General features: G+C 38.9%; 1 protein-coding gene across 1 annotated transcript in view; it reads right to left on the reverse strand.

Moving 5' to 3' along the window:
- Positions 1-3701, reverse strand: part of Smp_094660 (putative phosphate transporter) — a gene marked incomplete at both ends in the record, with an annotated part of 37508 nt that extends 33807 nt beyond the window's left edge. Inside the window, one exon of the mRNA XM_018794811.1 lies at positions 3674-3701. Within this exon, the coding sequence (XP_018649186.1) occupies positions 3674-3701 (28 nt within the window). The remainder of the gene's footprint in view (positions 1-3673) is intronic.
- Positions 3702-16659: the final 12958 nt, after the last annotated feature.

Genomic DNA, 16659 nt, shown 5'->3' on the forward strand with positions numbered 1-16659 from the left:
TATGACAGCGAGATAAATCGCGAAAATAAGTAAGGTAGAATATAACGGAACTGGTCTGTGGTGCCGACAGAATATAAGGGTAAAGAATAGTGGAATATGAATACGTCTTAATGAGCTGCGGTAGAGCAAATAACATCGATTAGCGATTAGTGGATTCGAATTTACATACATGGAGTTTCTGTTCGTAAGATAAACACAATCCATCCGTAAAATGATAACTGCATTGATGGGTGATATTTGTTGCTGCACTGCAATTGACAATAATTACAAAATGCGGAGTCAGTGCACGTTGTCATTCGCGTTATAATCAGATGTACCGAATTATAGTTAAATATGTATTAGTAGAATGACCAGAGAAACAGAATAGTGACAGCGGGGCGTATTCCTTTTTGGTCGTAAGGCCTAGTGTGGTTTATGTCGTTTGAGGGAGATGCGCTCGACCTCGTTTGTTACGAAACCATACTAAAGCGTGATAAAAATGCCGATACGTCCGATTATCGATGATAGAGAGTGATACTGACCTCGATGGGACGAACAAGAGTGTATCCTTGAGAGATTAGCTCTAAACTCTATAATCTGATATAGAGTGCGACTGCAATAGAATATTAGTTGCAATAATCGAATAATGTTTATGAGCATTGAACGATGCAGCATGTAGTCATACATGTGAAAGAATGGATAAGATGAACACAATCATTACTAATCGGCTAGTAGTGCGGCGTCAAATACTTGTGTGTATAGACATTAAATTAAGAATCACCGATTAAGCAAATGCCCTGGTACGGTCAAGGGTGGTGAGAGTCCGCTCTCCCTCTCGAAATGCTCTCACATGGCCACGCGTATACAGCCACTGACAGGACAGTCTTACTAACTGCCTTCTCGCGGCTGGGGTGCTGTATACGAAATTGTGAGGACGAAAAGCGAATGTTCGGTGCTTTAACCGGTCGGTGGATATGGAGGATCCACCTATGGGAGTTGGAAAACCCCCATTTCAAACCAATGGTGCACACGAGCTACAGGATCCTAAGGGAACAAATGACGTATGAACCAATCGTTGGTCACCGGCTACCATGGGGCTACATCTCCTAACGTTGCTCCACTGCTTTGTGGATTGACCTTTAGGTCAAAGATTCCGGGTGTGGCCCCCTAAAAAAGCCACCTGCTTCGGTATGAGACCCGGGTAGTATCACAGCCCACACACAAATCAAGTGACTTGTGTAGTGCACATGTGTTCGATGACCCCTTGTACCAATATTTATGTGTTCAAATAAATAAAGTAAATAGACAAAAAATGGCTGGAGTTCGGTTTAGATTTTTGTTGAAAAGGTAGGGAATGACGATTGCTGAGTACAAATGCGAAGGATGAAAATTAGTTGCATCTCGAGGACATAAGTTCATACCACCGGAAGTATGATTTATGCCTATGATAGAGCTGCTAACCGTTGCCAGCGTTGGGGTAGTTGCGACCATGCCATTATCAACATGCACAAGGTTTGCTTGACTGCTTAGGCTGACGATTCGTATGCATGCGTGTGTCGCTAGACCGCCAATCTACTAAGCATGTTGCTGGTTGTTCGGTGTACAAGCAGCTGGTAAACATGTCGGAAATATATGACATGTGACAGCCATATATCCACAAAAATGAACGGTAATAATTAAGCCATTAGTGTGATAAATGATTCAGAACAAAATAAAGACGATCGATCCTAGCAAAAGACTCATTAGAATTACAGGCATCCACAGACATAATAAATGATATCGAAATGAAAAATGGATGGTATAACATAAAAATGATTTCGCCTAAGTGGATGAGTGTAAAAGTAGAGCAAAAATGACACGAAAAAATTGAGTAGACTCACTTTAGGCAAGAAACTTTTACGTTATTGTATAATAGAAAATAGTCCAGTGAGTTTCAAATGTCATAACGTGAATGGGATGTCCGTAAAATTATGATTTTTCGGTGAGTGATATGATTGCATAAATGTTGTAAGTTAATGTCAGCACGAACAAAAATAATAATCCCACGTTAGGCGATGATATGACAGTAATGTAATGATGATAATATGATAATTATAATTATAATGGGACGACACGTCAAATAGATCAGTGAGCAGAGTTGACACAAGGACAAAGTACAGATAAGATAATACGATTTGAGCATGTCCATGTCGTTACTGTACCGGCATCGATGAATGCATCGGATTAGAGAATGAGTCGTTTCAGTTGCTCATCTACTAAGCCAGCCTTTTCGTTCGTTTATCGCGGGCGTAGACTTCGAGATGTACAGGGTCTGCGCAGATTTACAGGGTGCGTTTCGTCCGAAATCGAGCTTACAACTTTAGTAGTGGTATGATGATATCATCGATGAGGTTGTCGAGTTCTTGCTGTCTCGTTTAGTCGGACAGCACACAAGTGACTGTCTATCGGGGTCCAGGCTAGGAGAGCCTGTTCTAATTTAGGATTTAATGCTAAACCTACACCAGTGAGGCCATGGGAAGTAGCAGTGGGATCCCCAGTCACTTGTAAAGCAAATCATCACGGTTCTTTATACTGACAAAGTGAGGTCAAATGAATGACTGCACTTGGATTCCGTATGAGCGTTTCGGAGACGCAGCACACGCCGATGGCGCGAGATTCCAGGGTCCTGGCTAAAGGAGCCTGTTATCCGATCTGACACAAGGCTTGAACATTAAAAGCCCTAACATATAGTTTAGAGCGTAGTTTCAGGAGACCAGGAATAACATTTTGTGAATTCAAATCATTAACGTTAGTGGAGCACAGTGATAAAGGTAAGTTATTATTATTATTATTTAAACACATATATATTGGTGCAAAAGGGCACCAGATACATATGCGCCACACTTGAAGGTAAGTGAGAAGGGTTGGTCATAGGGATGGAAGAATTACTAGATGAAGGAGTGATTCGATTGTCAATAAAATGATCTCGGGTGCTGATAGAGGTAGTAGAGCGGTTGTTACTTCCCGGTTGCCCACACCGTGGAAGGATAGTTCGTCTTGAGGGACCCGAAAAGGATCTTGAATTAGTGGTAATATTGGCGAACTAGGAGTGCAACCACAGAGCCCAAGGGACATCTGCTTAAGGCTACTCGCGTACGGGCCTTTTATGGGAAGTTTTTGATGAGTTTGCTCATCACTTCAAAAAGCCTTATCTCCAGATGTGGAAATCCATGAGGTAAGGTGAGTTGTGACATTTTCGGTGTCAACCCTCCCTTCCGTTGTGAGGCAGCATTTTACAGATGCTAGCTGTCCGAGGGAAACACATTACTGCTGCCACATCCCTCTACATTCAGTAGTACGGCCTCGTCCTCGGGTCTTAAGTTGCTGCTTTTGATCTTACCGTCTTCCAGCCGACCTCCCTGGTATGACAGGGCCTAAAGGAACATGTGTTCCAGCCAATATAGCTCAGTTGAGTCATCACGATAAGCAAGCCCGATCACCACATCAAGGTAGCAGCTACAGTTGGGCGAATGATATATATATATATACAACAGTTTCCGAAGTAAAATAGCTCATTATCACTCGGATAATTATCTTATAAGTTTTGTTTGATCCATGTATAACTGTGAGCACCAGTGGTTAAATGTAATTGATTACTTTTTGAAATACAGAAAAACATTATATAGGGAAAAAAATACTATTTTTATAGACCTACCACCCAGAGCGGCAACCTGTCCGGCCATCAAGAGTACATGCCCATTGTCGATGGTTTGAAAAAGTTCGACACTAACAATGCCCTTCCTTATGGTATTGGAAACTTTAGCACCTGAAGAAGTACATACATGTATATATAACCAAACTAAATTTACCTAAAAGAACAGAACCACTTAATTCACAGATTGTAGCAAGAATACAAGCTTGTTTCAGTGTTAATACTTTGGCCCCAACACTAGTTCCGAATGAATTTGCCACATCATTTGCACCAATTCCAAAAGCAAGAATAAAAGCTATTATGAAACCAACAACGACCATCCATATTTGGTCTTCGGGGATAAGCATGGTTCATACGAACCAAAGACTGCAATATAGGATCTTGATATCACACTGAAGTAAACTGGTAGGTTAAAAAAATAGAAAATATATGTATTGTAGATTTTTGCTGACAAATGAAGAACAACACCAAAAATGTATGTATATCCGATTATACGAACCAAAGTTATAACTTATTTGATCTAAGATGAATGTGAGCCTTCCCTAAGTTTTTAGAGATAAGCTCAAAATAATAAAACAAGGTGATCTATTAGATCACATGAACACTTTTTTATTTCAGACTTGAGCTAGCTTATAACGTTATGAAATTTCATGCATTCGTGTCAAACATTTTTTTTATCTAAATGCCCTGTTTTGTAATTTCCCCATCCTGTTTCTGTAAAATGTCGAAGCGAGAGAGGGGGAAATTTATTCCATAAACTTTATTTTTTGTTGAGCTGGTTGTACAAAATGTAGTCAAACATTTTTTCTCGAAAAAGCATACATTATTGAGTAGACGATCGATAGCGCTACAGTCTTATTATATAGATATACCCCCAAAATTGGTGACACATATTAATCATGAGCATGTTTGAGAATGTATCTCCTCTTCAACCCAAGATTTAATCTATTTAGTAATCGAGATCTCTATAGACAGTATCTACGGCCACCACCTACTAGGTCCTAAGTCCAACTCTTTAGGTGTCAGTGGGTTAGCCTCATGAATAAACGTACAGGCGAACAACACACCCTCGGCTTCAGGTACATCCAGCTTAGTTTTATGATTACCACATCCATTCAAAAGAGGTTACGTAGGTGACATGTTGGTTATTTTGAACAGATATCAACTTGTAGCAACACAACAGCATACAAAACGACATTAATCACAGAAGCCAAAACCTACTGTAGTATCTCACTACACTAAATATGAAAGGAACTTACCTTCAGCTAGCCTGCCGTAAGATTAGCTACCTCAAAAACTTCATCAAAGTGTCTAGAGAGTAAACATATGGTCAAAATAGTCAACTATGGCAACCAAGAAACAGATCGCCCTACGATATGCGGAACTCATATTAGAAATTAACACAAGGGTTTTAAAGCTCTTTGGAATAAACGTCGCCCACAAACCAATGCAACCACTTTATTTCATTCTATGCAGAACAAAAGACACAACAACGAGAGAAGAGAAATGGAACATCATTTGAAAAGTAAATTGCACCACCAACTACGAGACTTATTACGATGAACAAATTGAACATCCTTCTCATCTACCCACCAATGAACACAGATAAGCAAAAGACTTGGTATGGTGTCACCGACATCGACATATGTAGACAACTATGGACGTGAATTTGACTAGAGAAAGGCGAGACTATAACTTATGGACGAACCCATCAGACAAAAGATAACAGATCCTACATTTTGGCGTGAAATTCATCCATACATTTGGCAAAATACCGTTATGACATTATAGCTGATGTCAGTTCGCGGTGAAAACCCTAAATCTTGTTCCTAACCCTAGCTGTTAACTGTGAATCATGATTCTAATTCATCATATAGGTTTATAATCTTCATTTGGTCTTAGTTATTACGTGGACACTCTCAAGGTTACTTTAGGGTCGCTCATAGGTCGTCCATAAATTATAGTCACCTAAAAATCGACAGTTAAACCACCTGGCTTATAAAACGAAACTCCTCCCAAAAGTAACCCATATGGCAAATTTTACTGCTACAGAAGCACAACACAGCTCATTACATTAGAATATATACAAACAAAACTCAGTTAACAGATAAAAGTTATTCAGTGTATTAAAATTTTACTTCATTTGAAGGTTTAATTCACAAGCGCCACCAAGTTTGCGTCAAAATCATAAAACGAAACACAAAATATCTTACAAAAGCTGATGTTACTTTGGACAGCAGAGAAACTGTTGGAAAGTGTCTTGAATTCTAGAAAGTCATTAATTAGATTTGAAATCTAATGCTAAACAGGCTACTTCTATTTGATTTTTATTTGTGCTTTCAAACCGCTGTTCCAATGTTTACTTTTATAAAACTTTCGGCGATGTCATTTTTACCACTTGGTTTTTATCTTTGTTAATTTGACTCACTGGACTGATATGAAGTTTGGAAACAAGAACCAACAAACAACCGTATCGAGTTCTAATCTGAGATCATTGGTCAACTAGTTTCTTCTGCATTATATCACTTATATTGAGAAATGGGCTGAAATTCTAAACAATTTCGACTTAATCTACTAATTCATTTGATATGCTCCTGATGTTTGTGATATATAGCTGATGTAAATACTGATGGTTTGACGTCCATTTAGTTCTTGGTAATTAAAGATTCAAAAGACAGTCGATGAAAAAAACAAGATAGTTAATCAGCTAGTTAAAGATGGCACAGTGATAGAATTAACAGGTAGAGGTATAAGTTTATCAGCCATATCAGCATGTAATTACAGTAATTTTCACTTCAATTTTACAGTAACTGAGATCGGAACAAGACCAACCAAATTGATGAGATGTAGACAAAACGGGGAACACGAGTCTCTGTGTTACTGAGTCATTCTATTAAATTAACATTTACATGTGCTGGATTATATTAGTGTGTCATCATTAGGCCCTTTTTGGAACCCACTTTCGATACATTTTTCATCATATGACCTTACTCAAAATTTCTGGGTATAAATCCATGAGGAAACAAAAGACATAACGGGATCCGAAAACATCTTATCCATTACCTATTTTGATCAGTGAAAGTCTGCAAGGTTTTCGGTAATGATACATAAGGTTTCACAACCCCAATGCGGTGAAGTATACAATATATACAGGAAAAATATCAGGAATGGTCTTCAAACAATTTTTGCATGGTTTTTTAACTCAAAATACACCATCTCTAGAAATTAGCTATTCCTAAAGTCATTATTGTCAAAGGAAAATATCTGTAGATATGAATATACATAGTCAAGTCAAATTACTGTTTGCAATAATAAATCAAAACGCTCCTGAACTGTGAAATTGCCTATTAGTTCCAGCATTACGATATCACTTAGACATGCTAGAGTGACACAAATTATACAACAAGGTTTTGGCGACGATGCTGAATACACAAAAATGATTGCATTTTTTATAAACTCTTCGAATAATCTGGTACAACAAACAGTGAAGTAATTACCTTTAAAAACGAAGCAAGCGAAAAATAACGTGGCAAACAATCGACGCGCCAAGAGTTAATAGTAAAAGTGAAGTTAAATGGTGCGTAATAACAAGCCATTCGTTAAACTGTCGTATAGTCTAGATACAGACATGAAGATGTGAAACTTTACAAAATGCAGCAAATTTCATGTGTTTTTTACTTATTTTAAATCATCAAAAGCATTCTTGGTCTACTTTAACTTGAATTTATTCAGTTAAGGTTTGAAATTTTATTGAAAACTTTGTCTCTTGGTTCCTTCTTTAGCATATACTCTGACACCTGTGTTATTATTGTGATCATATTGTGTTTTAAACCTAATCTGAATACAATGGTTGGCAGTGCATTCAAATGTGGACAGACGAACTGTTTGTTCCCCGTAGATGAAGGGATGCAGTGTGATGAATGCAGAAAGTGGTTCCACAAGATGTGTACCCGTATCAGTCCAGCTGCATACAAAAGATGCTCTAAGCCTAACTCGCACTGGCTTTGTATGTTCTGCTGTACTAACAAGACGATATTAATCCAGGAGGCTATGAGCCTATTGGCTCTAGCCTGTAAAAAGAATGATAGTGGGTGCGCTAGTAACGCAAGTACTAACAGTGAAGACTGTGTCAGTGATGTAAGTGCTGTTACAAAACGCGCTAAACAACCTACTCTAATTAATGACAAAGTGAGACTTCCATTACAACAAACGAGGAGTAAATCACCACATGGTATTGACATGAGTAATCATGCATCTTCAGTAGAAATTGCGGACCCGGATAGAACCGTCACCGTCCCCAATAGTCCCGATGCAGCTGTCCTAAATGACGAAAAATGGACCGCAGTAAGGAGGAAAAGAGAAGGAAAAAAAGCTAAAGATAAAGCACACTTGGTTGACGAGTCATTGAGGAACTCGCAGTCTGAGTCACTCAATGCACTATCGCACTCTGATAGAACGGCAGAACATCATCCTAGTGCGACTGAGAGGAATTTAATATCATCGAATATTATTGTGAGTAAATTGCCAGAGTCTAACGATCCAGATCCTAAGGTTAGACACACCCATGATTTAGAGAGGCTCGGAGAATATATCCGTAGCATATTACCAGATAACACGAAATGTGTTCAGGTCAAAAAATTGGTTAGAATAGGTAAAAGAGCCGATGACAGTGTTCTACCCCGACCATGTAGACTCCTTAAGGTAATCCTAAGGTCGGAGAAACAACATGATCTTCTGTTAGGTAGCGCTTGAAGTCACGACAATTCTGACATTCGAATTAAACCGGATATGTCTCTTGAAGACAGAATAAAACGGAAGACGGCACTAGCTGAACTAGAAACCCGTCGACAAAACGGTGAAGAAAATCTCCGATTAGTGGGTTTTCGAATAGTCAGATCTTGGAAGTGAATGCTACCAAGGCCTGCGTGGATAGGTCGTTCTCCCTAGGAGTTTTATATGCCAACGCCCCTAGTCTAAGACAAATTCTACGAGTTAGGAGCATTAGTGGACAAATTAAGGCCACTCATTGTAGCTGTGACGGAAACTTGGTTAGTCCATGACTTCGATATCACCCCAGAATTATCCGGATATCATTGTTTAAGAAGTGATAGACATAGATGCAGGAAAGGAGGTGGCGTCCTTCTATACATAGCCAATAGTATAAATATCCGTTCCTCCGTCTGCGAATCCCATGATAGTGGAACTAGTGAAGTCATTAGCTGTGAGCTCACTGTCGGATGTTGTACATTTGCACTCGGTGTCATCTATCGCAGCCCAATCTGCTTAGCTGATGACTTTATTTTAGAGCACATTCGGCTATGGAGTGCAAATAACAGATGCTTGATATTAGGAGACTTTAATGCACCTGACATTAGTTGGACTGAGATGACCACGAAATGCTCTATAAACTCATTTGATAGCAGGCTCTTGGAAACAGTAATGGAACATGCATTAGTACAGCATGTATCCAAACCTACACGTTTTAGTGTAAACTAAGGTTCTTCTCTGTTGGACTTGGTAATTACCCATGAGACTGAGGATATTGCCAACCTAAATATTCTTCCCCCGTTAGTAAATAGCGATCACGCTGTTTTATCATTCACGTTTAGAGCTAGCGACATGATATACGATCAGATTAAGCCTCGCCCAAACATATGGAGAGCTAACATACCAGCCATTCAGGATTGTGCTACTAAGATAGATTGGTCAGTAGATACTAGCTCATCAGTTGACGAGGCGTGGTCTGTATTTAAAGGCAAGTTTAGTGCAGTCACGTCCCCGTTCATACCATACTTGGTGCCACGTAGACCGAACAATAGTCCACCGTGGATAAATAAAGAAGTTAAGAAACTTCTAAGGCGTAGAAAAAAACACTGGAACATGTTCATCTCTACTGGCTTAGAACAGTACAGATCCAGTTATTGTAAGATTAGAAATACTTGTAAAGCGGTAATTAGTAGGACTAGACGGTCATATGAAAAACAATTGGTTAGGGATTGCAAACATAGTCCAAAACGGTTATTCTCGTATATAAGGAGGCGAACTCAAAGAAGTGATGGAATACCATCACTTTTGATACAAGAAAATCCGTTAAGTTTGGCAAGAAGTGTTATCGAAAAAGCGGAAGCTTTTTCGGAATATTTCAGTAAAGTTTTTTCTACCAATAATGATGCTCGATCACCTATTCATTGTGATTGTGGCGACTTGTTGATGGACCCTGTAGTTATTAAGAAAGTAACTGTTTTAAGGCTACTTCAGCATCTCAAACCTGATAAGTCTAGTGGTCCTGATGATATTCATCCTCGGATTATGAAAGCCCTCTCAGATGTTATTGCTGAACCCTTAGCGATACTGTTTGATATGTCCCTGCGGCAGTCCAGATTGCCCAGAGACTGGAAAGACGCAATAATCAGTCCGGTGTATAAGGCTGGGAGTAGGGATTTAGTTAGTAACTATCAACCCGTCAGCTTAACTAGTGCAGTTGTAAAACTAATGGAAAAAATTATTAGGATGGCTGTTATAAACTACGTGGAAAGACATAATCTTTTGTCAAAGGAACAACATGGTTTTCGAAGAGGTCTATCATGTTTGACAAATCTCATTGCAAGAGAAGATTGGGCTGAGGCAAAAGATCGCAATATTCCTGTAGATGTCATTTTCATAGATCTAAATAAAGCCTTTGATAAGGTTTCCCATTCTGGTCTTAAATTAAAACTGGAAAGTTTTGGAATTCATTATGCAGTCATAGACTGGATAAGTGACTTTTTTCATGGAAGGAGACAAAGGGTAAGAGTAAATGGGGCTCTCTCATCGTGGGAACTAGTAAAACAGTGGAGTCCCCCAAGGCACAATTTTAGGTCCTCTTCTCTTTTTACTTTATATAAATGAATTATCAGCTATAGCTAAGTCATCCGTCCTACTATTCGCCGATGACATTAAGATTTGGAGACCCATATATAGTATGTCAGACAGAATAGTATTACAGGAAGATCTTAACTCATTAGTGGCATGGATGAACGGGTGGTCACTAGAAGTTAACCCTAATAAAAGTATAGTGATGCAATTAAATAACTACGATGATTCGTATCACTACACAATATGTGGACTAGTGTTGCCTAAAGTAAGAAACTATAAAGATTTAGGAGTCATACTAAGTAATGATCTCAAAACAACCAGTCACTGTAAGGCTGCTGCTGCAAAAGGCTATAGGGTATTATGGTCCATTCGTAGATCTTTCCGGTATCTGGATGGGGAAATGTTTAGATTATTATACCCGACATTCGTGCGACCACAGTTGCAATATGGGATTCAAGCAGCGAGTCCTTGTTTCAAATATGAGGTGGATATGTTGGAACGAGTCCAACGCCGCGGGACAAAAATGGTAAAAGGTCTATCTGGCCTATCTTATGAAGACAGACTGAGACACCTTAACTTATTTCCGTTATCTTACCGGCGAATACGGGGTGATCTAATATTGGCATATCGTATCCTGAACGATGACCTTGGTACTAGAATGTCCTATCTTTTCTTCCCGTCTAGGGCTGGTCAGTTGAGAGGACATTCAAAGAAAGTCCAAAAACCGAGATCAAATCGTCTACGTCTGGAGTTTCGTTTCTCGCACCGAGTAGTGAATTACTGGAATTCTCTACCAGAACACGTAATATCAGCACCTTCTGTTGATATATTCAAGACGAGATTGGACCTCCACAGTGTAACAAACTGTAAGGATTAAAATAGGTCACTAGACCTCCTATCCTTATTACTGAAGACTGAAGACTGAAATGGAAATAATATTTTGAATATTTAATTGTGTTTGCACAAGGAATACTTCTAATAATTTAAACAGGCTACAAGCAATTGGAGTTCGACAACACCCTAACCAGTAACACTTTTATGATCGAAATGTGCCATTTCATTCAAAATAGAAGTCAGAAGAGAAGAGGTTCGAAAATATAACTGATAGTCTATAGATATATCGAGAAGTGGTCAGTCTAAATTGGTCAATGGTTGTAGGAGATACATAACACAGCGCGTCCACCCTTGATTTGGTGAGGATGTGCGAACAAGTGCCTTCAGCTAGGTGAGCCCAGTGAATCTAATTCGTTAGGGATCAAACGTCGAAGACTTACAGAGCTATTGATCTTAAAGATTTATTTACCGCCAACTCCACTTCCCCAGTAGTGAGTAGTGATGACGCTAAGACGTGGTCAACAAGAAATTTAAAACCAACGAGTGTATCGTTGGTGAACACTCCTCTGTTAGCTTGTCATGTTCAGAAGCGTATAATCGTATTTTCCCACTATAAGGGGTCATGTGTTACAATATGATGATTAAAAACAGGTACAATGAAAATTTCGATTCTTCATTATATACATCTGTTTTTCGTCACTTACAACTGTCCTGGAAAAGAAAAAAGGATTTATAGGTGCAAATGGAATTGCACTCATGCGTGTACAAGGACACAAAACGGGCGAAAAAAGGGAAACAATGCTATGTACATGCGTTTGACCAGATACCACCGAAGTGTCATTGTGGTTGTTGATTATCGGTATCCTTATTGTGAGACTCGTACCTCTCGATTTTACAGAAAGAAATTCGACATGACTAGTGTTCCCCTCAAAATAAACGGCTTTGAGAAGACCTATTCTGATGCTATCACTTATTCCATTCATGTCGGTCAAACATTGCATAGGTCCCCCCTAAGGGACTTTGAAGGGTCTTTTGTCTATTTTAATTTGTTTTCTTTCTATTCATCTTAATATCTTGAGTTTGATCATATTCAAATCTATTATTATTGTTGGTATTATCATTACGATTGGTGTTACGGGAGAACTGAAGACATTTGGCTGATCAAAACCTTTTTACTGTACATCAATTTTACTGTGTTTTTGGATGTGTTTGTTTTACTTGACCTTTGGACTTGTTTGTTTACATAATTCTTTTCGGACATTTTGGCTTCTTTTGTCATTGATTTGGTATTTGGGAGTTTTTGCTCCGGGAACCTACAAAATTGAAGGTTTGTTTTGTAATTGTTATAATTATTGTTGTTAGAACGACTTTGGTCGATTATTTGTGAAATGCGAACAAACTTGGTTTCTGATTTGAAGTTTCGGTTCTCTTGCCTACTTGGGTTCATGATTAGCGAATATCGACGGCCAGTACTTCAATAGTTGGAACGGGCAAAAACTCATAATTGGACGTAACAATTGGTGTCTTGACACATTAGATATTCTTTTCATCGCTTTTTTCTCTTTTAAACATACCTTATTCCTAGACATCAAAAGTCTGTAACTAAAAACAAGTTGTTTTGTGTGACACTTAGAAAAACTAACTTTTCGGATTCATTTTGTCTTCTTCACAAATGTATATATTTATATAACATGTAGAAATTGATGTTTGATTATCCTCTGCAGTTAATTGTGTCTGTAATAGTGTCATTCTGAATTATTATTACTCAAAACTTCATACTGATATGAAGTTTTACTCTGTATCGTATTACATAAATTTACATGCATTCACCCGCGTGAAATGAAAAATCAAAATAATTAGTGTTCCGCTTCAGAGGTCGATATTCATTACACTCTTAATATCATGGTTGAACCCCTGTCACAAGTTGCCCATTTATTTTCTCTCACACTCCTTTTCTTCTAAATATTTGACGATCTTAGGCATCGGATGTTTGTAATCAAGATAATATCTTGTGTTACACTTAAATAAATTAACTTTCCATATTCATTTAACTTTACCACATATATGCGACTTATACATAATGATATTCGGTTATTTTTTGCAAATAAGTCAGACTTTGGCGGTATCACTCCAAATTATTACTGCACAAACGCTTATTCTACCCTAAAATATTACGGCGAAAATGATTTGTTCCCTTATTTATTTTTAATTTTCATACTTTTCCTTCTTATGTTCATTTGACAATACATGCACAATAGTTTATTCTCATACTGTGTTCATAAACACGCTTTCTAAACTATATGCGTATTTCCAGTTTCCTTCGTTTTTATTCCCTTGTTTTCTCCTTTTCTACTTTAAAGTCAACTCAATAACCTTCTCAATTACTCAGAACCTGTTTCTTTTAAATATGGAAAATATCATGTAGGAGTTTAGATCTATATTCACTGAAGAAGATGAAGGATCCATGAGTTCTCCTGAAAGTCAGAGTGTGGTTCCATAAACGAGTTGAGTAACAGTGCATTTGATGTCAGCTTTCACTGCATCGCGAATGCCAAGTAGGACGAATGAATGAGCGTCGGTCCACTATGAAACGTTTGCAAATGAGAGTGAAGAGTTAAGCTGTCAGTAAAAGATTTCTACCAATCCGTTTGTTTGAAAGTGCTAGACAGTCGTCCGGAATCGTATGATTACTAACAATTTAGTCAGACAACGGGAATATCTAGATTCGGACTGCCGTCCACGGTTGGTAGTGATAATTGAGGGACAGTCAGAATTTTCTACTCATCGTCAGATGAAAGCGAGGACTACTGTTTCAGAAGTAATGTCCTTAATGTGTACTGCTTCTGGTCATTCTTTAAAACGGTCTACACTCGTTAATAGTTAAGAGTACTGATTTGAATCTTACAGGGAAGGGTACTTAATTTCTTACATTTTTATTTAAACTAGTCCAGTGAAATCGTCCTACTATCAGTTTGATGGTTGCACGGACATCTGGACGAGATAGTTTGTCCAACGTATTGAAGACATTGCTTCGATGACGTTTCGGGACGATTGGACGATCACTACGTGTAGATGCGTCGCACAATAAGGTTTCTTTACATGTTTCCATTTGTTTAATACTTAGTTCAGAGTTGTCGAAGATAACTCGCGCTGAAGATTAGTGTCTTTATGAAGCTTGATGAGTATAAGGACAATTCTTTGAAAACTGTTCGGTAAAGTTATATTACACAAAGCGTCTGCAGCCACATTGTATGCCCCAGATACACGTCACATCTCCGAAGTAAACCACGAAATGTTGTCCGGTTGTAGAGACTCCCGAGCAGAACACTTGTATGAAGATAAGCTTAAAGAGGAGGTAGGAGGCTTGCAGTCAGTGAAAAGAGTGAATTCTCGAGATCCCACTGAGTGTTGAAAGTACTGTACAGCACAAAAAATGGCTAAGAGTTCTTAACCGAAAGCTCTATACCTCGATTTGGTGTCTAGCGACCGTCTTCAGAAGAATGTCAAAGGTTGTCAGGTTCGGTTAAGCCATCGTTGTAAGACTCCTACGACTGCAGTGTCGGATGCATCTACTGCGACACTGGTGGGTGCTTCGGTGTCTTGGTTTTCGAGCGATGTTACTTTGTTGATAAGTTACTTAACTGTGGAGAATGCTTTTATCTCATCATCGTCCACATCGATGGATTTCACATTCTCACGAAATTTGTCGGTTAAGGGCTTCATAGAGGACGCGCAGTTTAGTATGAACCGTCTGTAGAAACTTACCAGGCCGTTAAACTTGCGTAATTCTTCAGTTGTGGTCGGTTCTGGGTAATTCAGAACGGCTGGCACTTTGCTCTCTAGATGTCAGACGCCTTGAGCATCAATCGTATGTCCGGTAAAATTCAGAGCGTCGGTTCCGATTTCACATTTCTTGATGTTTGCAGTAATGCAGTGTCTATTCAGTCGTTTGAAGACGAAGTTCGGATGCTGGAGATGAGACTCTCTGTTCAGCCTTGAGATCAAGCAGTCATCCGCATATTCATGTACGAAGCTGAGACCTTGAAGGGTGTTATAAATGGATCTCTGTGATATTAGTGGAGCACTTATTATACCAAAACGCATGCGCAAATATTCGTAGAGGCGAGAGGAGGTTATGATGGCCGTTTTATGAGTGTCGTTAGCAGCCATAGGAATTTGGTTATATGCTTTAACCAGGTCGACTTTTGAGAAACAGTTGTATCATATACGGTAACTATCAAATAGTGAACATGAAGCAACAGGTAACGATCAGGAAAGATTTTCACACTCAATCACCGAAAGTCATTAGTTGGACGCTAATCATTGCTGTCGTTCTTGGGAGTTGTGTGCAAGGGAGATGTTCATGGCTGTTTTGATACCCGAATGATTCCTATGTTCATCATGCGGTCAAATTCGTTTTTCGCCCATTTCAGATTTCTGAAGCATTTTTCGTATCGGGCGGTTTAGGGTTCGGGAAACCGTAATGTTTTCTGTATCTCGTGACGTAGAAACGGATTGTTTTCATGAAGTTTGAGATAGTCTACGGACATGACGAATACTAAGGTAATGTGTGAGAGTATGACAGGGTCCCTTAACGTCAGTTCGTGTCTTTTGAGGCTTTTCTTTGACTGAATAGACCTTGGTGCTGAGATTTTTGGTGATCTCTAGAAACCGGTTAGTAGATGCAGCCAGTTGGCCTACAGCATTGTTTTCAAATGAGACAAGAAGAGCTGTCTAAACAGGACGTCGTCAAAGATCCTCTGACCCATGGTCTCTCTCATTCGTAACAACATGTCTGTTGCTGAGCCATGTTGTAGATTGATGTTACTGTGGAGTTGATCTCAACTTTGTCGATCGGTTAGATCTCCTGGTCTAAAAATAGGCTTTCTTAAAATTTCACTTATAAACATACTAGGTGCGGTATGCCTGTTGAAATTTCACGGTATTGCCCTCGCTACTGCAAGGAATTGTGCACGTTCGTCTTGCACGCCATGCTCGTAAACGTCAGCTTCTGAGAAGCAGAGCTAGGCCTCGATGTTGTCGGGTCAAAATGACATTGGCTGAAATGAGGGGGATGAGTCTTGACCTTATATAAATTAGGAGTCTTTTCGATTGTGATGAATGAAAAATATAGCAATAAACAGGAAACAGAACCCGAAAATATCATAGAAATATCATAATGTTTAAAGTTTGATGTAAGAGAGTGATACATAAAGTTTTAACAGCGTACATACTCGGTTTACGAAGTAGGGTACCAGATCACATCGGGCTCATCACTTAGGATGCCACAAGCATTTGAA

The sequence above is a fragment of the Schistosoma mansoni genome, chromosome 1 (assembly GCF_000237925.1).
Source record: "Schistosoma mansoni strain Puerto Rico chromosome 1, complete genome".
Lineage (NCBI taxonomy): Eukaryota > Metazoa > Platyhelminthes > Trematoda > Strigeidida > Schistosomatidae > Schistosoma > Schistosoma mansoni.